Here is a 25,251-nt window from a genome sequence, read left to right as displayed (position 1 = left end):
CTTAAAATGTAACTGAAAGCAGACAGAATGCAAGTTTGAGATTTTTGCTGCATTTACAGGCAAATGCTGAGTCAGAAGGTCAGCATTAAGGATAATTGACCTTAATACAACACTGTCAATTAGCAACCTAAATGGAGCAGTTTATTTCAAAATCTAAGCACAGTGGAAAAAAGAGTTTGTATAGAATGAACACTGAAAGCTAACCAAGTTTACATGATCTGCAGAAAAATCAATATAGATTAGAGATTTATTTTAAATATTAGAGTTTTAACTCAACATTGCCTTCTTTTGTCATTTACTCATGAACATTTCACCTCTCAGTTCATAGTGATCTTTCCAATCCAGTGGGTGTCTGTCTAAAAAAGCACTTAGAGATGTAAGAATCTGCAATATGTTCTATTTAAGCAAACATGCACCTATGGTATATTTTTCTACATTTACCCTATGCATCACTCAGGGAAATACAGTCAAAATTAGTAGAATTTGAAACTGAGGGATCTGAGGGAATTCCCACCTTGAAGATGGAGTAGACACAGGTGAAGGCTGGTTGCTCTCAGAAACTCCATTTCCAGGGGAACTATGGTCACTGTCTCCGTTGTTGCTCCATGACATGTTTGCTTCTCCCTCAAATTCTTGTCCAGACATGATTCTTTCAATCTCTTCCTCTGATATCTTTCAGATGTAAAATCATTATAGTTAGTGCTAGGCTGCTGCTTCAACTGAGAACACAAATAGGGCAGAGTGTCCCTATGCAAACACCTCGACTGCACTGCCACAGCGAACAGAGCTCAAACCAAACCGGGAGAAATGCTTCACCATTCCCCAAATCTCACATTTTTTCCCTTACATTTAATAACACACATGAAAAATCCTATTTACAGCAAATAATACACCACGGTGACCTTCAGTTCCCGTAGTACAATTCAAGTGACAATAACGTAGCAGCCAGTAATGGACACATGAAAAGATAACATCAAATATACACACAGCAATGAGCCATAAATCAGCCACTGTCACATACGGAAGAAACCCGGGAGTAATTGAGACCAGTTCATTGAAAACATCACTCAATACTCGGCAGAGGTAAAAGGCAAACAGAAGGCTCAGTAGGCTTCGGTTTGATAAAGCAATTGAAAGAGGCAATGAGACACATATAGAAATTAGTAAGAAAAACGCTAATACGGAATTATTATTGATTATTTTTCCCCAGATGAGAACCAGGTTGCACCTAAGGAAGTCATCAAGCTTCAAATTTAAAAGCGGTATTAGGGAGTTTTGTTTTTTTTTCTTTATAAAGCATATAATTAAAAAAATGGAATTCACTGCCACAGGATACTGCAGAGGCCAGCAGTATAAATAGTTTCAAGAAAGAACTGGATATGCTCCTTGAGAACAGATGCATCAGTAGCAAAGAAAATGCAACATAAAGCTTTTATTATTTTTTTTTTCTTCTGCACACGTCCGTTAGCAAGGGTGTCTCAACATGTAAAGACCCCGAGTTAACATGCTGCAGGAAAGTGGAGTGAACTCTAACCATCATTTTCAAGAGGCATAAAGAACCTAACATTGCTTTGACGGTTCATTCCAGTCTTGCGAAGCTGTCAGGAGAACGCACTAGAGTTACCCAGGTACACAGCCTGAAGAGCACAATAATTAAATAGCCTCACCCCAGAAAACAGAGCTGATGGCATAATCTATGGTCCAACACTGACCTATCACACAAATCTCAAATGAGCAAGGCCCCGCTCTGCCTAGCAAAGCCGCTGTTTTACTGTGGCTACGCTATTCAGAGAGGCAGTCAAAATCCAGTTAGCTGGCCAGAAATTAAATGTTTGTTCTTCCCTGATATACCCACACAGGCTTTCAGAATCAGTAACTAACGCTGTTAAAAATACAATGTTTCCAAACAATAGAAAATATTATATAATTACTAAGAGTTTGGGGGTTTTTTTAATCGAACGAAGCTCCCATCTTACACTCAGACGGGAGGGACTGCCCTGCCTAATTGCACCAGACCCCTCGCCTTTTTCTAATTTAGCTCTGGAGGACCGTACTGAGCTGGGCAGAGCTTTCGCACTGCTTGGCTTTTTGTGTTTCAGTTTTGCACTGGAGCAAGTAGTATTTTCATAGGCACAGGGAGTTACAAAAATGGTTTCAGTGTTATTTCTGTTTTATTAAAATGAACAGTAAACTTTTTAAAGAGAGCTTTTCTAGAAGCAAGCTGGAAAACGGCCATCATTTCTCATGCGTGCAGTGCAAGCTATTGTGCTGAATTACCTCGCATTTTACAAGACATCTCCAGACAAGCTGCGCCATCAATCAGTTTGACATTTACTGGGTGCCCCACTTGCAACAACTTAAGAAATTGCAGCGCACAGACTACGAGATTTACTGGGAGCTTTGGGGGGATTGAAGCACTTGCGCTGCTTACAAAGGACAGAACGTTTCCCACAGCCCGAGCGCGCGGGTTAGAGATTGTCAGTTTATGCATGTAGCCACCCGACAGCCAGCCGCCACGGGACTGCGATGTGTCCTCTCGCCAGAGACAAGCCAGCTCAGAGCTGTATTTACAAATCTACTGTTTATGACATGTATCGTTAATACATGGGGAGAGTCAAAGCCCTGCCACGCCAGCAGGAAGCATGGGTCGGTCGGAGAAAGGCTTAGGCAGATTAGCTGAGCCCCATCCCAAGCCTAGCTGCTCCGTGGCATTGGGCCTGCAAATGTAAATGAGCTCTTTAGTTCTGCTGCTGAAGAAATCAGCACAATTCCTACAGAGTCCATCTGAGTCAGCTCTAAACACACTCTACCGGCTCTTCCGTGCCCTAGGAAAGTCGGTCAGGACTCTGGCTCCCAGAGACTAGATCAACAGAGATGTCAAGAAGAGTTTGGAAAATGCATCTACTGTGGATAGGACTCCCCCTTCTCCCATCAGGAAACTACCAATTGCTTAACTTTCCCCCCTTACAGAAGTAGGTTAATACAGTTATTATAGAGATGTGTGCAAAGTTCAAAAGGGCAAAGACTACAGAGAACTGCAGAGAAATCATTACACATGCTCACCTGGACAGGTCCAATACTTTTGTTTCTGCCTCCTGGCATGCCATCCTCTCTGATTGCTGAAAGAAACAACCAAATATTGGTTAGGAACACTACTACTCAGTATTCCAAAAATAGGTAAGAAGATATCCACTATCTAAAACAAAAACAAACAAACAAACAAAAAAAACCTTTGAATCTCCAAAGATTGATTTTGCTAATCAAAGCCATTTACACAGAAATTCCCAGTGCTTTCCAAAGCACTGCAAAATTAGAGTAGCATTGCACTATGACACTCACCCCCAATGGGAATAACAATGCTTATATGGCTCTAAGCATTACCCATGGAGCTTAGTATTTCTTCATGTGATCCCTGAGTGGCAGGTGATAAAGAAATAGTAAGCCTTTTATCATAATTAATTCTATTAAAATTTGAGAGATGGCACAGGGAAAGCAACCCCACTATGCCTCCAGAGACAATTCAATGAGTGGCCACACGATTGCTAAAGGAGGAAATGCCAGCACTGGCGTTTCTCACTCCACTATGCACAGCCCTGGGCAACCACTGCAAGCCAGACTCCATCTAAAGGTTAACAGATTGCACCTACCTCTGATGCTGTAGACAACATACAGATAAGGCGCTTTATTTATTAGCTGCCATCTCTGTTATTTCAGAGGGCCAGATCCCCTAAAGCTATCACACAAAATGGAAAGGAGATATTTTACCAAGCTGAGTGCATGCAAACCAGTTCTTTAAATTCTAGTTACTAGGCTAAGCTGAGCAGTGCCATTGCAGCCTAGTTTCTAAACAGAGAGGTTGCACTTTTTAAGGCTCTTCAAATAATTTCCAGAAGCTTCAGTGAAGTTCAATTAAGGAGATTATCCGAGAGTTGTTTCTCTATCTTCCTCTTCCCTCTGCTTTTCTCTTTATTAGTAGAGAAATTTTGCAGCAGAAGATTGTTTTTAAGGTTTTCAGCTGTTCCTTTTGCTTTTCATTTTTCAGGCCAAGTCCCTCCTATGTTTATGAGGTCACAATTTCTTTCCCACCATGAATTCAGCTAGATTTGGCAGGAGGCTCACCCCAGCTGCAGAATGACCTTGCTGCTGCTGCGGGCTCTCCTCACCCTGCCTCTATACAGAGGGCTGGCAAAAGGCTCTCAAGAAGCAGAAAATACAGCAAAATTTAAGGAAAAATTTCTGAACCAGAAAAGTCTTCCAGCAGCCACTTTCTTTAATCCTTCTAACACAAACCCTATCACCTCAATATAATAGCAAGTATTTTTATTAAAAAGTCAGATGACATTTGTGTCTTGCTCTTTTGATTTCAAAGTGTAATTGTAGCAGACATTAGCTTACATCTTCCTTTCGTACATCCCCACCGTCTTACAGAACGCTTTGGAAAATCTGCCCATATAAAGTTTACAGGTGGTTCTTAATCACACACTCTGCAAACTTAATTTTGATAGCCAGGCTGGTCTTTACTCTCCTATTGCCTTTTACCTTGCCCAGAAGCAAATGCATAGTAGCTCTGCCCTACAGCCTGTGGGGTCACTCCAGCCTCACCTACCCTCCCTGCCCAACTGGTTCGATGAGCTGCCTTCAAACCGGCATGGAGAGCCAGCTACTCACCAGGTCACCACCGCGCACGAACTCCTGCACTCTGCACTCAAACGCGCCTACCAATAGCTTTCAGTAAAAGCCTTTACATATAAACCTGGGTGTTAAGATGAATTTGCAGTTTGGCTACACAGTTCCTTGTAGCAAAGGGTGTCACTTAAATCACAGCCCTCTTCAAGGCCCAGGCTCATGGGTATTTCTTTAAGATTGGTGATATTTTTCAACTACTCGAGGATAAACAAATTCCATTCCTCATATTCAACTTTCCCCTAGCCAGTTCTGTCCTTAAAAAAGACACATAGTCCTAGGAATGTGGTATATTTAGTCCGAAATTTATGTATTTCCGTTTTTTCAGGAGCGGAGAGGATTCCTGATTGGAAAGTGCTTCCTAGTCCTCCTCTTTTTCAAACATTTAGGACAACAGACTGTAAATGTTCATTTTCTCCCATTTCAAGACTAGACTTCAGCTTCAGCAGCTCTAGGTTCAGGTCTTGAAACAGTTACCAAAGCTCGCGAGGGCTCTCTGCTCCGTGATGCTCGGATGTTCTCCAGGCAGTCTTGCAGACCACTGTCCACATCTCAGTGGGCACAGAGCCCGACAGCAAGAGTTACACGATGCAAACCAACTTTGTTCGGTTCTGCAAACTTACAGTTGTTCCCAGTTTAAATGGGGAGGGGAACAAGTCAGCCTTATCTGACTTCAAAAATAACTATGTAGACAGCATTATGAAGTAACTTTGCAATCTAATTATGCAATAATTTGGGCACAATGACAGGGAAATACTGAAGGAAATGTTCTTTAACCTAGTACCTAGCAGGGAAAAAAGCCAAGTAAACAAGAACGAACACTGCTGCTTTTCACCGAAGAGCATGGTGGCACGGCGGGGCCACCTCTCCATTTCAGCAGTGGTTTTATGAAGGGAACACTGCTGTGCTGATGTGAAGGCTCTCCAATTACCTTCTCTTCCTAGAGGAGTTCATCACAAGAACCATGGTGTGCGAGGGGCAAGGTCTTCCTCAACACCTCTTCCCTTCCTAAACAAATTCTATTTTGTGTTTTGTAGGTTTGCTTGACATAAACTCTCAAAATGTTTATGTTTAGCTGAAAATCCCCTGCAAATGTACCAATTATTCTTTAAAACCCAGCCTGAAGCACTTGCAAACAGCTATAAATAACGTAACTATCAGTCACTCTCTTTCTACTTTCCTTAGGGACATCTCATTCTCATCCTCTGTTAAGACACTGGTTGTAAACTGAAATTAATGCAGCTGGTCATGGAAGAAAATAGAAGGGCAGAAAGAAAGAAAGAAAAAAAAGAGAGAAGGCAACCGCAAGTATCCACAGCCCTGGCTTCAGCCTGGCACTCCCCAGCACAGCCAGGCGATGGCACTCTTTCCCTGCAGATGAGCCCATAGCAAAAAGCTCTAAAATAGCTGAGATTTGCTGTTAAAAAGGGCCTAAGATGGATTTCCCTCAACACCTTTTTCCACATTGGAAATGAGTACAAATGGCCTCTCACAACACCAGGAAAATCTTGTCGACATAAGCAATGTACCTGTGTCCAGAATTTGCCTTACGGAAAGACAGAACAAGACAGATGGCGTATCTATCGCTTACTTTGAGAACTGTAAGTCAGGAAAAGGGTAAGGTAGGAAGAGGCTACCCAATAAATAAAAGTGTATATGCAGTAGACAGAATAATGCTTCTGAACTATCTGAATGCTCTGGCAAAAAAAGGCTTCTGAATTACCATCTGAAGGCTCCAGCTTCCCAGTGCCTTTCAAGAAAATCACTGTCATGCTGTGCTTGAAGGATTATTACAGAAGCTGATGAGAAGGCTTTACAAAAATGTAAAATAAAATATTCTGATTTATAAAATTCTGATGACAAGATGTGAGTAGTTCACATTACAGACACCTAAAAAATAAACGAATCCGTAGAACATTGCCCTCTAGCTCACAACCAGAAAGAGCCTGTTCACCTTCTGGGCACCTCCTACGTACAGAGTGGCCGGAGGACTGAGCTTTGGGACAGTGGTAACAGAAAGGCCGGACTCAGGCTCCGCAGGCTGGAAGGGCCACGGGATAAGGGAGCCAGGGAGGGGGAAGGCTGCATCACCGCCCCGGAGCCAGCGAAGACCGAAATGCTGGAAGGTCGGCGTTCAGCACCTGAACACGCACAGCTCTGACAAAGCCGTGACAAGCGCTGCGGGAAGGCACTGTCTCTCTGATGACTGTAAAAACGTTTCACCATGAGGCTTGCGTCTGTGAGGCCGAGAAGCAGTCCTGCCCGCAGCCACCTCACCTGCAGAGCCTGAACCTCACCCTGTTACAGCAGCACCTCCTCCTTCTCATGCTTCTTGCCATTAACCGAGGAAATTTCTCCTTTTAAAGGGTAAGGATCACATTTCCAAGGATTAAATAGTCAAAAGATTGGAGTGAGGACTAGAGACATAACCACTGAAATAAATCCCAGTCTATTCTTTTATTATCAACTTCTGAACTTCTGAAGATTTGTCAGTGGTCATCCTGGAGACGAGACTGGAGAGCTTCATCAGCTCTGCCCGTTAGCTGCATAAGGGGACGAAGCGATGGCTGTCCCTGCCCTAGGACAGCTTGTGCTCCAAATTGCACCGCTCTCCTTGGCGACGCTGTAGCTGACAAAACAGCCTCCGCCGTGGTGCGCCCACCGCACGAGAGGCCTGCTCAGAGCTGTGTCGTCAACCAGCAGCGTACAGTAAAGCGAAGAGACTTCTAGTCTACCGTTGGCCAACAACTGAAACTCTAAGCTCTCACCACAATTAACACAAAGTCTGACTCAGGTCACTTCGGGTTTTAAAAGCTTATTTAAGCGCAGTCATTCTTCTCACTTCAGTAACTGAAGCATAAATAGAGCCTGCCTAGCATGGGATAAATGCAATGGTAGATACATCAGGAAAGACAGTAATTAACTTATATTCACTAAAAAAACAAGTCATAATGATCAGTTTTCCAAATATGTAAAAACATTTTCAATCCGCACAGATTTTTCCTCCAATACAGTAACTAAATGGTTCGGGAGGAATTTCTAAAGTATCCACACAAAGTTTTGCTGAACTTTGACAGAATCTTAAAGGCAGGACTGAAATACAAAATGGCAGCTGAGAAAGGGGAATATTCATTGATGAAATTGGTGAGTCTCGCAGGTACGTGGCAGCACCAACACTTGCTTGGGGTCTACTAGATGTCGCCAGTTTCTCACTACATGAGTATTCAAAAAACCCAATGTTTTCTTCTAACCATAAAAGGAGACTTGAAAAATTCCTTCCAGAAAGACAGTTGTGAAAAATTACAGCCCGCTGAAGGCTGAGTGCAGAGCAAAGACGTGTCACCAGGGCCAGCTGGGGACACGCTGGCATCAGAGCCCAAACAGGGTCCGCCAGGAGCCAAGAGCATGCGGTGCCAGCGAGCACCGGCCGTAGCCCACAGCACCGCCAAAGCCAACCACTGCTCGCACCGGAGCGAACCCACAACCAGGAGGAAGGGAAGTCTCCCTGCCTTAGGAGCAGTGGTGGCAGAGACCAGCCAAAGAACTCATGGTAAACTAAGATTTATGTTAGTTTTCAGTTGAGTATCTAAGCAGGCCAGGAGGGAACGGGCAGGTTCTGTCACCCGAGGACGGGCCACGATGTCCTGTGCCCTCCCCTGTTACAGGCTCGGGTTCCCATACCTTTGCGGTTCATGCCCATCTGGAGGCATTTGAGCAGCCGGCAGTACTGGCACCTGTTCCGCTGTTTGCGCGACATGACGCAGTTCTTGTCCCGGCTGCATCTGTAAACCCGCTTGTTGCAAATGCTCCTTTTGAAGAACCCCTTGCAGCCCTCGCAGGAGATGATCCCGTAGTGCAGACCTGTAGCTCTGTCTCCACAGATAAGGCAGGTTCGCTGATCAACCCGCTCATCTGGAAGAGAAAAGAAACGCTTTGTAGTCAATAAAACGGCCTCATCGAGCGACCCGAAACTTTCCCTCCTGGATTAGAGTTGCCTCCGTTTGGCATCCCGTGGCCAGCCCAAAGTCCCCCCAAGCAGATCAAAACCATTTCAGAGCCAAGGTTTTCCCAGAGGCGCAGGTGCTCCCCAGGACCACATGAGACCCCGCGGCACGAGGCAGCCGCTGCCGGGCTGTGCCAAGCACCGGGGTCCTCAACCCCAGGAGAAATACTGCACTCCGATCTTAAAAATAGCTTGATTTTAAACAAAACGTCCAAGATGATGTAGCAAACTGGCAGCCAGTGCTGAAGGTTTCTAGGAAAAATCAAAAAGGAAGACCACATTCACTTATCGGAGCAGCAAAATATCTCCGAGGTAGCTGACGCGTTTTTAATGCTCTTGCACACAAAGTTTTTTCTCAAGAGAGCACCACTGCATGCGAAACAGGGATTCTCCCACAAGGTAACAAATCTCTTTCTGAGGATGAGATTGCCAAAAGGAAAGTAGCACTGGAAGAGGGAAGAGGCGCTTTGCCCAGACGTCCCCTTTCTCTGCCTCCATACGCGGCTGTTCTGCTACGCCGCTGCCGCGAGCTCCAGTATCAAGCACCTGGCTGCAGGGGATACTGAAGAGTGTGTGTTTCAAATTAAAAGTTTTATGTGGCTACAGTTACCCACATCATGTCCCAAAATAACTTTTTTTTTCACTCCACATGCAACCTTACAGCAGAACATAAACCGTCATTACTCAGGGGCAAACCGAGGCCCTGAATGGCCTCCCTGACACGAGCTTATGTATTCCTCTTAATGGCACTTAATAAAGAGCAGAGATGAGATCAAAGAAATGAATGATGTATTTTCCTCATTGATGCGGTACAAGAATGCTGTACTACCTCAAAAGTTTATTCCGATTTTCCTTTTTTTTTTTTTTTTTCATTTTGGTCAGAACATTCTTCTCAATACCTGGCATTAACAGAAGTCACTATGTGCGCACATCAGGGAAAAAAACCTTGTGTTTCTATAGGGTAGTGAGACAGTGGCTGCCAGGCTCATGCACAACACTGGGGAACAATAATACATCAGCATCGTAGGAGGCTACATCTTTTATTTTTCCCACAGCTAGGACAGTACTTTCAAGCAGGTGTGTTTTCACCTGCAGCCTTCATTTAACTTAACAGTGTTTATTAATAGAAGAGAACAGGCCCCAAAAGAGGAAGAAAAGTGTAGAGCACAGACAGCGGGGGGAAAAAAAACCCTACAGCAGGCAGCTCAGCGAGCAATGAGAGTCTTGGCTGAATTTCCACCTGCGAGAGGAGTGTGAATTAGGTGGAGGTGGCTGTCAGCAGTGAACGTGATGCTACATGGAAAGTTTCCTGTATCTCCCTTAAGTCAGCTGGCACGGATCAGGGTGTGAAAACCCAGAGAACACGCCTGACAAATACGTCCTGAACTCTCCGTTTCATGAATAGAAATACTGGTGGGTTTGCGTATTGTTGGGACAAATGGAGACAAGCAGAGGGACATGGTCATCTCTTCATTTTCTCTTTTAGCTCAAGCAGTGCCAGCAAAAGCCTCACTATATAATTCACACACCCAGAATCTAAGTCAATGTTATTACAGAAACGAAAATAAGGTTAAGCCGCAGTGACTTGATTTTACTATTCCTTTTCCAAACCTTTCAAAGGCCTCTGGATGAAAAAAAAAAAAAAAATTAAATTGTACGACTCCCAGCAATAGGAGCTGTCATATTAAATTTAGGATCGTAAGACTTTAACATTCGCTCTGAGACAGAATAGGGATGATGTATAGCTCAGCAAGAATCTCTGTGAGCACATAGTAATCTTCATAGACATAGATGTCAACCTGAAGGGAAGAAGTAAGTGACAGCTAAAGCAACTGACTTAGTTAACCTAGATGTATGCTCGTTATCTCGGATCTACATAGGGAGACCCAAATCTTGCTTCACATTAGAAGTCAGCTATACTTAACGTAGTTTCAGCAAATTGCACCAGAAGCCTTTTCCTGCAGAAGATCCTTAATACAGGCAAACAGACTGACCCCTCTCATTCCAGGTGAATCTCTCCATCTTCCCCCTTCCTTGTTATTGTAACCCACTAAAAATCCTGCTGCTTACAAACAGAGCTGCACTTCAAAAATGGACACTATCCAAGCATATTCATGGATAAATACAATTTTGTAGTATACTTCACATGATTTCTTGTTCAATTATCAAATAATCTTTACTTGGACGACCACCTCATTTCGATCTAGTGAGAGAGAGGCACTGAGGGGCAGAAAGGACATCATTTTGCTTTTGAGAAATGGGACTCAAGAACCATACTTCCGTTAGGCATATCTCACACAACGGGAATTAAGACGGTTTACTTCCAGTATTTCTTGGCTTGAATGCACACCCACACAGCCTTAGATAGGCAGAAATGTCCACAGCTAATGCAGGCACCCATGAGGTGGCAACGTCAAAGGCTAGTTGAAAACTCACCGGGGAGAGATGGTTCAAGGGGTTCTTTGTGAGAGCCTGAGGTCTCCAGAGCTAAACTTTGAGAGAGCACTGAGGCTCATTCACTATGTAGTTTGTGTGACATGGATATTTACATTCATTTACTTAAAAGCAAGTTGCTTAGAAGATACCAAGAAGCACGTAAATTTTTCAGGAATCCTACTTTGGATCAAGGTTGTATTTTCTGTAGGAAGTTATTCCTTCACTCCCAGCTTTTCCAAACACACAACAGGAACATCTCCGCTCCAAAGAGTCATATTATAACTACAGTTCAAATTAACGGAAAATTAGAAGGATACGGCAGTGCTTGGAAACCGCCACGAAGCGGTCAAGGTTCTGCTCTCAGAAGGGGAAGGTGAAACAGCCCTGACCACATGGCGTTTCAAGCTTTCCCCATCAGCGGAGCCAGAGATTCAAGCAGCTGGAGCTGCTTTTCCCTTCCTCTGAGACGGCAGCTAGACGGAAAGTGAAGGCAGTCCAGGGCCAGTGCTCCTCCGAGGTATGTCAAGGTGACAGAGAGCAGAGGAGAGTGACCTATGTGGCACCATCGTATTTCCACAGACACAAAGTCCCTTCCGAGATGGCATCAGAGGGGCTGGAACTGCGATTTTTCCAGGTTGGGAGGGAATTAGAGTGATCCGATCGGTGCACGAACATTTCTTTCATGAGCAGTAGAGGGTCATGCAGATGTCTGAGATGATGGATCTCAGGGTGAGGGAAAGTGATTGAGACGGTGCATAAAGAGAGGTGAGGAAAGGGCACCAAGAAAAGAGAGAGACACCGACAGGACATGCAGACAAGGCAAGTCGGAAAAACAAGGAGACAGTATATGGGACAAAAAGAAAAAAACCCTGAAAACTGAAAAGAAGGAAAAGAACAAATAGCATGAACCCAAAGCAAGAGAGAAACCACCCAACACAATTATTCTAAAAAGACAGCACAGCAAAAGCAGGAAGGGAAGAGCAACTTAGCCACAGCACTGGAAAGAGACGTGATTTTGAATAGCTCAGGCAGAAGATGGGCTGTGGCCATGGTACGCTTCCCTCAGCCCACTGCCTTGCACAAGGAGCTAACAAGTTTCCAGGCCATACCTGTGGGAGATGCAGGAGGCAGAGCAGGCACCACAACTCCATAAAACCCATACTACGTTTGCTATACTACCTTGAAAAAGCCTAACCTTGAAAGAGCCCTAGTTTGTGAAGAGACGCTTGCTCAAGCAGACTTCAGCAAGCCAAGAGTAAGCGTGGTTTTCCTCAATTACGTTTTTCTAGGGAGTTTTCCAGAGACAATGATATTTTTATCTACTGGACTTCTGGAGTGGCAGAAGGAAGAAGCCACAGCAAAGTCCTCTCTAATCCTGAAAAAACCTAAGCAATCTGACAAACCAGTGCTTAGCTTCTTACTACTGCAGAACATATGAACCCAATAGAAATAAATGAGTCAAACATGCTAGGATCAGAAACAAAACCAGCTTTCAGTTACACAAGCGAAGCAAAAATCTAAACCAGCTGATTTTGTTCATGAGCAGCTCTCTCTACAGCTTAAACCCTATAATAACTGATTTGTATTACTTTTTTTTTTTTTAAAAGATTCACTGATGCACAGTATGCAAATTTGCATTTTACTGTGAATTTCACTGCAATTGTTTTTAAACCTTAAAATAAAGGAATGAGTAAAGGAAACACAAACTGTAACTAAAGAAACATTCATGGTGTCATCATCGCACTAAAATATTCCCAGTTTCACAAGACAGACAACCCTAGGTATGTTCTTAAAGACCACGGGCAGAGGAATGCTGGTAAAGATCACATGGACAACACTTAACCTATCTGAACATCTCGCTAAAGAGAGGCCACTAAACATGACTTTGTAGTCCCCAATTGCATAATCTCTACCTTCAGCTATCTGATAAAGCGGGGAGGAGGGAGGGCGGGGGATTAGCCGAGGACAGAGAAGTGCTCGATCTGGGGGGTTTAGCTCAACCTTAGCCCAGCTCCTCCGGGTCCCAACCTCGGCTCCCACCGCGCGCACCATAAATCCTGCCCCGCCGCGGTGTCGGGCACCCACGGCCGCCGCGGGCAGGCTCAGTGCCCACCGACAGCGCTGCACGCTGCAAAACCCCGACGAGCAGCGCCGGGGCGTGCAGAGCAGAGGCGTCGAGCGCCGGGCCTTCGCCGAGGGCTCATTTCCAGGCACTGCTGTTTTGTTGCTGGAAGAATAGGGCCGTCGCCTAGGGATCGGAGGAAGCGTGGATGATTAAGGCAGCAGAGAACCCGAATCCTTCCCTCCCAGCACCCCTTTTCCCACTAGAAGGGGCAACAGCGAGGCGGTGTGAACGACCCCGTCGCCACAATAACCTCGCGCTGCCCGTGCCCCGCTGCCAAAGCTCTCACCGGGTGCGTTCCCAGACTAAAATCCACCGCGGAGCACTGCGGCATACGCTATGAACAAAGACACAAATCTCCAGGAACTTAGAGGGGACCCATATGCCCCGTGAACTGCTGCTCAAACAAAATTGGTAGTTAAAAATAATTACCTACAGAAAACCTGAGAATTGCAGTGGTTTAAGAAACCCTGCAGGAATTCCGATCAGCCTCTAGATGATCCTACCACGGCCCTCGGGTTTGCCAACTCCTGACCTTTGCTATTTTTCACCCTACTTAATGCAAGCTTCTTGCGTAAGTGAACATTGGGATAGCTGCGGCAGAATTAGCAATGAACTTTAAATTTACCCATGCTTTTCAATTTACGTGAAGCAGCCTTGCATTGGGAACGCTCTAAACTCCCTTAGCCTTGAAATTTCACCAGAATATCGAAACACGTACTAGGTATAACCGTTTCAAAACAAATAAGCCCTCCCCCCTCCCTGGACTCTGTTCCTGCTTGTCTCACCGAATCCTCTGGTTTTAAAAGCCATGCATGACAATGTTGATTAAGAAACAAAACAGTTCACAGTAAGTTTTTTCAAATAGCTTGCACGTGTTTTATTTGAGGAAGCATTTTTCCTTTCAATTTTCCCGATGTCTTACATTTAACGAACTCATATACGGGATATTCTGGCTTTGTTCTCGCAATCCATTGTAACAGGGGCCACTAAATCAAACAGTTGCTGCTACAACAAAAGCACTCACAAAAATCTCAACCTCATCTTGAACCCTGAAGATTTTTATGGCTACTCCCTCACTAACCCCTCCCCAAAGCCACATTAAAGGAGGCATTGTTTGCAAAGGTCATGGTAGGTTTCATACCACATTTTAATACAATGTAAATTCTACAAGAATATTATGATGTTACACAAGAGTCACAGAAGACAGTGTGAGAAAGCAGAGAAAAACTCTACTTGTCTATGTTTTGTAATGCAAACGGTTGAAACAATACACGTTTTAAGAGACTTACTTTTCCCCTCAATGAAACCAGTAGTGTTGATAATTCTTACATGGAAATTCATATGAATTTCCAAAAGAAAATACCGCAGAAGCATGTTGAAGCACGTGGGCATTCAAATTTCTGTGCACGGCTTACATACGATATAAAGAGAACATAAAAATGCATGAACGAGCATACAAAATGCACACGAATTATTTCAAGGTACCAGGACGCTTGCTCAGAGATCAGCAAGCAGCCACCACCCCGGCGCCCGTCCCGTTCGTGCCAGCGCACCCTGCGGAGGCCGCGCGCGTTGGTGGTGTCCCCCAACACGCGGGCAGCACACGGCATCCCACGGAGGACCCAGACCCTATTTTAACCTTAGCAGGTTCCCACAGCTGCTAAAAGGCATCATATCGACGCAACATTAGGTTAAAACTGAACAACGGTTGCAACTCACTGTAAACGCTTTACCCTGGAAATAAGAACTCACGTCCACGGCGGAGACCCAGGAGATGGCTTGTCCTGCCTGAGACACTGGCGCTTCAACAGAACCCAAATCTTCATTTTCTGACTGAGGAAAAATGTGAAGGCATAAAACCCTCACCAGAAAAGCTGAAGAACCAAGCATGCTGGAATTTAATTTTGCTGGGAAGAGAGAGGGAAGACGCAGAAAGCTGCAGAGCTCAGAACTTCCCGTTTATACAACGGAACGCGATTTTCTCAGCTAGGAACGCTTTTCTCGCCTGTACAGATTACAGGGGTGATGCTCCACACCGCAATTGATTAATACACTTAACGCCTTTTCAGCTACGTCTCATTTCTTTGCTTCTCGATTAACTCATCCTAAAACAGGGCGCCCCGAGGTGCTGCTGAGCGACGTTCAGATTTCAGGCCGCGGAAGAGCAGCTGCTCGGGGAGGCCGAGCTCTCACGCATGTGTTACCGCCTGCGCGCCAGCTCCCGCTCTCCTCTCACCTCGGAGGGCGGCTCGGACACAAGCAAACGCGTTACGATTTCCTTGCCCCTTATCTTTCCTAATACCTTTTTTTGCATGGTTTTCGGTTTCAAGGAAAAGCACTCGAATTCAGCGCGGGGAGCAATTCCGCCCCGCTGCCAGGGGCTGCTGCATTGTTTGCAGGACCCGCGGCCGGCACGCCGCCGCTGGGGGCTTTTCGCTACGTTAGAATCGGAGAACGCCCGGATTAAATTTTTCCGCTGTTTCGTGTCTCCCCCCCCGGAGTGGGAGCGGGAGCGGGAGTGGGGCCGGCTCCCAGCCCCCATGGCGAGCGGGCCCAAGCCCCCGGCTTCCCGCCTGGCCACCGGCGCGCTCAAAGAGCAGCTTGTGCTGCTCCCGCGATCAGGCCGGCTATAGTGAGAGCCTGAATAGCATTAACCCTCTGTGAACTAAAACAAAAACATTTGTATGCCCAGCTGTGATAAAGGTTAATTTAAATGGACAAGCCTCCTGAAGCCTTAAAAAAAAAAAAAAGAGAGAGAAAGGGGGAGGCTGCCCACAACCTTATTCTCCCTACTGTAAGAAGATGTTACGCTTAGGGAGACGCAGGAGGTTTCGGCTCGTTTGGAAAAGCACCGACCGGAATATTGAAAAGAAAAAAGTAAAAGCGCCGTGACGGAGAAATGGCTGGTGCGTGTTAGTTTTGCTACTTCCTTCCAGTAATTAAACCCCAAACACACAATCTTATTGCGTATCGATTTTGTTTCCGTGGAAGAAGAGTTCAATCAAAAGAAAACCCTCATAAAAAAAGTCACAGAAGTCACTGGTTACTTTTTTTTCATATACGCATAAATCACAAATACAATGTGGGGTTGATATAAACACATTAGGCTTCCCTTCCAAAGCCCAGCGATTGATCACTATTAGCATATCAAAAACTAATCTGTAAAATGGAACTTCTTAGTGGATGGCTCTTAACTGCCTCAGTCTCACATAGCTGCTGAACATAAGCTAGAAAACATCTATCCCACAGAGCTTATTTCACGTGACCAGACCCAATTAAAGATACCGAGTCCTGCTTCCCCCAAAATTTTGGTAAACCACTTAAATTCTACAGAATTTAATCTGTAAAAATCTATTTCATCTGCAAACTGCATGCTGAAACTGGCCAAAGAACTCTACAAGATCTTCATTAAATTCCATTGTGTTATGTACATAAAAAGGAATGTTAAAAAGACTGATCATTTATTTGAGCCGGTTGTTTCACAAAGAGTTCTGAACAAAAGCCCATTTCACCAAAATTACAAACGTGCTACACTAGTTAACCGAAATAGCATTTTGCAGATGTTATGCACAAGATTTTCAATCACTTTATCCACATCTACATGCTTTGCAGATCAATTCAGAGTTTAACAGATTTCCTAACTGATCAACTTTCTCTAATCCAATTAAAAAAAAAGAAAATCAAACGTTTTGTGTGATTACCTACTCTCGTTTCAGCATAACAACTTGCTCTGAATTAAAAGGTTTCCACTCTATTTCTTAAGATAGGAAAGTTACAAAACAGTAAGATTAAAAATTGGCATGTCTGCCTAAAAAGATTTCTGTTGGACCTACTTAAGCTATCTAGATGCGTAATGACTAGCAATAATACAGGATTAAGAAAACGTAAGATTACAAAAAAAAGTGTCCCTGTTTATGAGCAGGCGGGGCCTAGGCACAAGTTGCAAACAATTACTTTTTAAAACGCACTACCCAATCACGGAATACAGTTGCCTTGAATATTTTCATCCTTGTTCTGAAAGAGCATTTAGTGGAGGCTTTGCCAATGTCTTCAATCATAGAAAAAAAGCTGTAAAGTATCTGTGAACTAGTATTAGTCCCAGGAGAGACGGAACTATGTTATCAAGAGCCTACATGACCCCGATACTATCAATAATTAACAATACTAAAAAAAGCTTTCCCAGATGGTCAAAGGGATTAGGAAGTTTAAAATATAAACAAATTAAGTCACAAAACAAACTAATACTGTTTAAAGAAATTACACAATCTGATTTGCCATTAAAGGTTTAAGATTCAGGGACAGCACACGAAAATTTAAAGCTGTGTTAAAAAGGGGGGAAAAAAAAAAAACTTTTCGTTGCTTTATAAATTAAAGCAAACAGATTTAGGTGCCGTTTCCGAGCCCCCACGAAACGGAGCTGCCGCGGCCCCGCCGAGCCCCCCCGGCCCCCCGCGCCGGGGCAGCCGCTGCCGCGGGGTCCTGGGGGGGGAGAGGGAGCCCCCGCGCCGCCCCCCCGCGCCCCCCGCGGACGCGCAGCGGCTACCGCGCGGCTCCGAGCACCCCCCGCCCTGACGCCGGGGCGACGCGAAGCGACGAAAAGCAGCGCGGAGCCGCGGAAGCCGAGCGGAGCCGGCACCGCTGTCAGCGCGCAGCCTGCGCGCCCCGCGCCCCGCGCCCGCCCGCGAACAAAGCCGCGCCGAGCGCAGCCCCGCGCAGCGCAGCGCAGCCCCGCGCAGCGCCCGGTACCGTCCATAAAGGTGGCGTCGCGCTTCATCCCCCCGCCGCCGCCGCCGCCGCCGTCGCCGTCGCCGTCAGGGGCGCATCCCGCCGCGGGCGCGGGGCTGGGCGCGGGCGCGCAGCGAGCGCGGGGCCGGCGCGCCCGGGGCCCCGCCGCGGCCCGCGCCTATGCTAACGAGCCGTGACGTCACCCGCCGCTTTTTTAACGCCCTGCGCCAGGATTTGGAGGAAAACGCCGGGAGCCGCCGCGCGTCGGGGCGCTCGGGCCGGGGAAGCCGCCCGCGCGGGGGAAGGGGAAGGGGAAGGGGAGGGGGGGAGAAGCTCGCTCTTCCGCGGAAACCTCGCTTGGCTTTTTTTTTTTTTTTTCCCCTCCATTCTTGCTGAATAAGCCCAAGCGCGGCCCCTCCCGCCCGCCGCCTCCCCCGCGGGGCCCGGAGCGGCGCCGCCGCGGCCCGCGGAGCCGGTCCGTCTCCTCCCGCCGCGCGCGGGCAGCGCGGGGGACACCCCCGGGCTGCGCGCCCTGACAACCCTTTAAAATACTTTTTCCACCGAATTCTTAGCACGCTAATGAAAACTCTCTGATCGTGTATTAAATTGACAAACATGCCGGGGGGGGGGGGGGGAACCCGAGATACTTATCTTATGAAAATTATTAAGTTGGTAACAACTATTAACCAAAATATCTTTCTGAGTTTTAATTCGCACTGAGATACCAATTCAGGACATAAGGGTCAGATGTTATTGCTAAGCAAACGAGATTGCATCGTGTGGCTGAGGTGTAGCGCCTGCGCAGAGCGCAGCACACTGGTACGGGGATGGGAGAATTTCGAGGCCCAAGCTAAGAAACACATTTTTAGCGCCCAGCGTAGGAGACGATTCTAGCAGTTTACCACGAAGAGAAATGCAGCCTGGTGTAAACACGAACCCACACAGCCTGGCAGTACAAATACACCACCTGAGTGGGAAACCCCGTGCTGCTGTGGAGGTTGCTCCGGGGCAGAGGGCAAAACCCCCTGCGCAGCGAGTCCACAATGCGGTCGGAAGAACAGCACCCGCGTGACGCTGCCGACTCAACGCTCATACCACCAATTTCCTCACCGCAGGAACACAGGCATTTTCTTTGCGATAATAAGATTTCGAAAAGCTGAGCCGTCAATAAATCATGAGTTAACACTCCATTTCATATCTCCTGTTTACAGAAACATGGTAGTTACCAGACACACAGATGCAGAATCTGCTTCTTCCAGTATCCCCTTGCCATGGCCAACACCAGGCACTTTTGACGAAGTTCAGGAAATCGCTGCAGGTACCTTTGCAACGGGAAGTCCGATTTGGGGACCAAACCCAGACTCAGCGCAGATGCCTTTGATCCTCTCCAAGGCTATGACCAAGTTCCAATAATAAGCATCAGCTCTTTAACTACTCTGAATCTTGCCAAGCTCCCAGGCTGCACAAAAGCCTCCAATAGTTCTACATTAATAATATATCTAATTATACATTGTATTGAAATGGGTATCTGTTTATGTTTCCCATTTTCCACATTTCAGTTTCACTGAGGTCCACTTTTGGGGTTGTGAGACAACATTTCCAGACCCTTTTTAGTATTTATGTTTGATCATGTCACTCTTGACGTCCCTTTTTTTTCCCCTGATGTCCAAAGCCTCCATCCTTTTGCTCTGTCCAAGCCATTGCTGGTTTCAGAGGAGCCCTGTGTGCTCAGTGCTGTAAATCCAACTGCAGGGCAACCAACCTCAATCCCTCATCATTATTTCAGCACTCACATGCAAAATAATTTCTCCCTGACGCAACCATGTTGAACACATAACCATACTGAACACATTCATCATAGTTCAATTAACATTTTAACTGATTTACCTAGCAATTAAAATAATACTCTAAAACAAGATGCATTAGGAAAGAGGGGGAACGGTGAATAAGTCTGTCCTTACCCTTCCCAGATTTTCCATTCCCTCCTTCTCATAAATATCACATTTGCCCTCTGCCAGTACGAACATTTTACACCAACAGTTTCTCATAGCTTTTAAAGTTGCCTCAGTTGTCATAATTAAATATTACTAAAAATTAAACATAACCTATTTTCTGTCCTCTGAGACTGTTTAACACGGACTTGGTTTAGCAAAGGGATTTCAGCACCAGTTTGTGTTTTTACCACCAGCCTCACAACAGCTGACTTGAAGGTTAGTACCCAGATTAACATAAAAACAAACATGGCTCTAGAAAAAATACACCTGTCTAGCTGGAAACAACAGCAGCGAGTGTGCACAGGGAACCTGAAATCACGCGGAGAACAACAAGCCACTGCATGGAGAACAGCAAGGGATCAGGCAATCAAACAGGTGTGCCAGCAGCGATGGAAAAGACCCTGAGTCCCAGTGAGAGCACGTCCCATGAGAGGAGTCATATGGTCAGTGCCGACGGGGATAAGGCGGGAGCGACACAGCCCCGCTCTAGTCCCCTGAATCACACCGTGGCCTAAATACAGGCTGTAGGTACGGAGACAACAATAGGAAGAGGCACATACATAGCTGGTAACAGATAAATGCAAAGGCCAAGGTGATCAGAATTTAAAAATAATACCTACGCTGGCTCGTCAGTAAGCTGGCATTCGCTTACTTGATGGAAAATAAGCCTGTGGAAATAATTACAGCAGTGCTATTGCTAGAATTACGCTAGCCATCGCTCCAGAAAGAAAAACTTCACTAGAATGAAAAAAATATTAGATGAGACATCAGTTGTCCTGTCCTCCTCTAATTTCTCTTTCCCATAAGAAAAAAATCCATGCGGCTCATCTCGTCCTTCTCAAGCTAGACTATCGCTACCTCCAAACTTGGTAGCAGTGCAAACTTTCATAACGATAAATCTGTTGACTGATTTAGCTATGCGCATCAAAACAAGTAGCGCTGAAGCAGCAGCTGGAAATGGTGAGATCTTAGTCACAGCCACATGTTCCTCTGCACCAATGAGTATTTCCACATAGGTATCCCACCCCTCTGGGATGAAAGCGGCCTCGGACACATTCATGTGCTGTCAGTGCTGCCAACATGGGATGCTCAGTAGCCCATCCCACGGTCAGCTGTACGCGACGCGCACACATCACACCACAGCATTGAAGGGAAGGGCCAAAAAAGCTTCTGCTGAGGCCGAGTTAACTCGACCTCGTGATGCCTGCCCAGTTCCATGATCGCAGTCTGCTCCCGTTTCCCACCCCGAGGACCGCGGGGCTCAGCCATGCTCCAAGGATGGCTGACTCAAGTAAACAAGTCAGGGCGGGGGGGGGGGGGCGCAAAGGAGCTCATATTTCATCTGATCCCAAGCCTGGGATTTCACTGCCTTCTGGTGACATGCTGCAATGTGGATAATCCCGCGTGCACGCAAGCCCAGAGCTCAGCAGCGCACTCCTGGAGATCCAGGATAATCCAGGCCACGTCTGCACGAGCAGGTGCGCAGTGCAGGAGCGAGTGGTGGCAAAGCAGCCCTGTGCTGGGCCAACTCCTCGGATCTGCTTACGCTGCCAGTCTCTAAAGTCGCTGCATCAGTCCTTGACGTGCTCTTTGGATTGACTTCTCCTCTTTTTACTGTGGAGGTTACCAAGGCAGGGCCCGCGCGAGGAGCCTCCTGCCCGGCGCTCCCAGCGCATGGCCAAGGTAAGCCGGTCCCCGGCTGTGCTGTTTACACAGCTGTTTGTAATTGTGCCTGCCCCAAAACCCCGACATTCTTTGTCCTATCCGAGCACTTCGCTCCGCTCCCGGCATCCCCTCCGACAAGTGTGACCAGAATGCAGAGCACTTCTTTTGCAACACCGCAGGCTTATGTGAACACAGGGATCTGAAATAAAGCAACTTAATCTGGGATAACGGGCCAGCATGAAACGCTGCTCACACAACTGCTGCTAGGGTTCAAAACAGAGCTACCAAAAAATAAAATAAAACATGCAAAACCAGAAACAACTGCAAGTACAGACAAAACCTGGTGCTGAGAAACGGAAAATTGGCCAAACAACCCAAATCTTCCAAATTACTCGAAACTCACTTACATTAAATACACATGTCACAGTTTGTCCATAATAAATCTTCAGGGGCAGAAAATAATTGCAGGGATCTGGAACTGTTCTGTAAAATGAGAGGCCAAACTGTGAATGGGCAGAGGGCAGGGAAAGAAGACAAGGAAGATTAATTCCATTGTCTGAACCAAACACCCTTAAAGCAAGTCTGGTAAAAGGAAAAACATTGTAGCTGGCTTGTATTTCAGCCCAAATCATCCAACTCCCACCCCAAACCAAAAAACCTGACACTATTGTAACTGTCAGCTAAAATTTTATAGTAACACCAGTTCATAAGAGTAAAAGCCAAAAAACGTTGCCAAAAACTTGACAAGTGACAATGCTGCCGGCGACAGATTTATTGTCTTGACAGGATGTCCATGAGGAAAGGGCATGGGAAGCAATAGGAGAATATACCGAGTGAGATTTGATACCCAGGGTATACTGTAAAAGACTTGGATGGAAACAGAGAAAGCCACCTACAACGTCGCCTTCAGCCCTTGTACCCCGGTTTTCCCTGTTCCTCATGTGGCAGTCCGGACATTCTCCACAAAGCGGAAGTTTCCAAGTGATTTTTACTTTAATGCAACACTACACTAGTATGAAAGTAGTAGGGAGCAATTCCTAAGGCCATAAAAAAAGTAAACTGCAACCAAAATGCATGAGTAAAAGCCTGTCAAAATGTACCTGTATGGTAACCCCATCTGCACGTAAACACCACGGTCACTTGTCTGCACATGAAGACAGGAAAAATGCTGTGTTTTGTTGCCGTTTTTCTACAGTGAACTATGGTATCACACAAGGCAGTCAGAGGACAGTGTTGAGCAGATCACAGGTTATAAATGTGGCAGGAGAAAAGGAAAATACGTGTCGCGGTTGTGCAGTTGTGCAAGGCTTTAAAATTCAGTTTTGGAAACGTAGGTCTTTCTCCCCTCCCCTATCTCCTGGAATGCAATTCTGCAAGCCAGGGCGTCCGCGCTCCTGCGTGCTGCCCGGCCCCGAGAGGGACCTTCCATGGCCCAGGCGCCCTGGCCCCGCACGCGGTGGGTGCCGCAGCCGCCTGCGGCTCCCCTGCCCCGGCACCGCTGCCGGCTGGCCAAGAAAAGCCAGAGAAGCCCTCCAGAGCCGGTTTAGCAGGCAGGACTCCTCCCAAATTTGTCGTCGGATTATAAAACAGAACTCATAAGAGTTAGCAGCTCGAGTCACTGCAGCACCAGCTCAGCCGATCTGCTCATATGGCCTATAAATGGCTAAGAGCAAATTAAGTAAAGCTCTTAAAAATACAGATTTTCCTCCTCGTATAGTCAAGGTGCCAAATGAGAAGCGCCTGGCTGTATCTCTGGTCATACTTCATCTCTCTAGTCTTCATCCCTCTGGTCTCACCCATCCACCCTTGAAATGACAGCAGGACCTCAGGGCATTCCTTAAATCAACAATTATCCCGAAGCAATTTAAAGCTGATTAACAAAATGGCCAGCGCTAGCCTTTCATAGTTAGCTCCAGTCCATGTCAGCCTGGCCAGCAGAGCCAAGAAACTGCTTTGCTTGATTCAAGATCGATTTTCCTGCTGACATGAGCAACTTGTTTGGCATCAGCTTAGAGCAGGCATTACTAAGCTGAAGCAAACACACTGTAAATAACAAATTACTCAAGGGGACCAAATTTGTTTGTAAACTCAGTTCCCACTGCAAGTTAGATAAGGCTAACGCATGGGGGAAAAGCATTTTATTATTTCTAGACTTAGATACACTTTCCTTTGGGGCCAGAAGAGCATTTGCTTGGGAGCTGCTGACATAATAATGCAGCTTGATTTTCATCAGCGTTTAAATGCCATCTTTGAATCAAGAAAAAATGTCAAATCGAGATTCATTATGACTAACCATTCAATGCAACAGCATATTTGTATCAGTGCATTCAAAAAACAAGACAGCAGATAAGACATTAGTAAATTCTAAGTACACGAGTCATGAGACCACAATTCCAGAGATAAGAAATTCCCAAACTTTTGTGTAACTTCTTTGGAAATGTAGAAGTATTATTAGAATAGTCAGCAAGCCCTGAAATTAGTTAGCAAGCTTCCAGCGGTGAGCGATCGTGACAGTCTCAGTTCTTTTAAGATACTGTCTTGAGATACTGTCACGTACATGCAACATCTAATTCCTAAAAACATTCTGAATTTGATTTTTGCAATCAAAGACTGAAAGCCTTCATAATAACATGGCAGGTCACTTAAACCCACAACAGCAGCCTGCTTTAGGACCACGACAGCCCTTACTCAAGCTCTCGCTCTCCCACCCATAGTGGTCATTTCATAATTCTTTTGAGTTTCAGTGAAGCTTTGCTTATTTTCATAACAATCAGTGCTCTGTTATGTTGACCCAGTTTGAGACATCAACCCTTTTGTGGCAGGAACAAAGTTGGGGGTTGCAGAGGACAATCTCAAGCACATTTCAGGGTTTAAGGCAATTTAAAATAAGAACTGGCTCGACACAATTGAACATACCACATTACTTTTTAAAAGAAGGGGGGAGGTTGAGCCAGGGATCAAATCAAAATACTAAAGTGTTTTTGTTTTCAAATAACAAATAGTAGATACGGAAATCACTATGAAAGTGAAAAGCTATTACCATTTCCTCATGGAAGGAGGCACACTCAGCTCCTCAAAGCAAAAGCCAACATTTTATCCCTGCCTGCAGACCCACCTTCTAGCAATTATTGCCTGGATAAACTTTATTGACGTGCTGGCTCACACCACGGTAAGAGTTTCTATTTGACTCAAATTCTTCAATGCACAATTTATGTTCAATTGATGAGAGCGTGGTATGACATACCATTAAAATTACCTCCTGCATTTCAAGTAGGTTCAGAGCAGTTACTTGAAATTCAGTATCACCTTTACACTGCCTTCTTATGCCAAGCTGTTTTGCAAATGTAGCCGGATAAATTTTATAAACTCAGATTAACATATTTCAGCTATGAGGAACAGGGTTACAGCAGCATTACTAAAGAAGTTATCACTTTCATCTACTGTTGTGAGAAGGAATTGGTTCCATGTAAATGAGGCTCATACTTTCCATGTAACTCTCTTCTATTCACCTCACTCTTTATGTATTCAGATATTTCAGAAACAACAAAAATTTTTAAGGAAAATTGTTTACAGAAACTGTGGAAGGAACTGCAAGAAGTAATAATAAACATTAGTTTGAC

At 45.7% G+C, this 25,251-nt stretch overlaps 1 protein-coding gene across 4 annotated transcripts in view; it reads right to left on the bottom strand.

Annotated features, from left to right (window-relative positions):
* Positions 1 to 25,251, bottom strand: part of NR6A1 (nuclear receptor subfamily 6 group A member 1) — a 103,208-nt gene that overhangs the window by 10,943 nt on the left and 67,014 nt on the right. For 3 of the 4 annotated variants that reach the window (XM_067309095.1, XM_067309096.1, XM_067309097.1), the window contains 3 exons: positions 8,365 to 8,595; positions 3,064 to 3,119; positions 515 to 672 (listed from right to left, as the gene is read on the bottom strand). In XM_067309095.1, coding sequence (XP_067165196.1) covers positions 515 to 672; positions 3,064 to 3,119; positions 8,365 to 8,595 — 445 coding nt within the window. The remainder of the gene's footprint in view (positions 1 to 514; positions 673 to 3,063; positions 3,120 to 8,364; positions 8,596 to 25,251) is intronic. The other variant, XM_067309098.1, reaches the window with a different exon arrangement.

This window comes from Apteryx mantelli, chromosome 21 (assembly GCF_036417845.1).
Source record: "Apteryx mantelli isolate bAptMan1 chromosome 21, bAptMan1.hap1, whole genome shotgun sequence".
NCBI classification, from domain to species: Eukaryota; Metazoa; Chordata; class Aves; order Apterygiformes; family Apterygidae; genus Apteryx; species Apteryx mantelli.
Note: the sequence above shows the minus strand (reverse complement) of the source record. Positions and strands in the feature narration are given on the sequence as shown.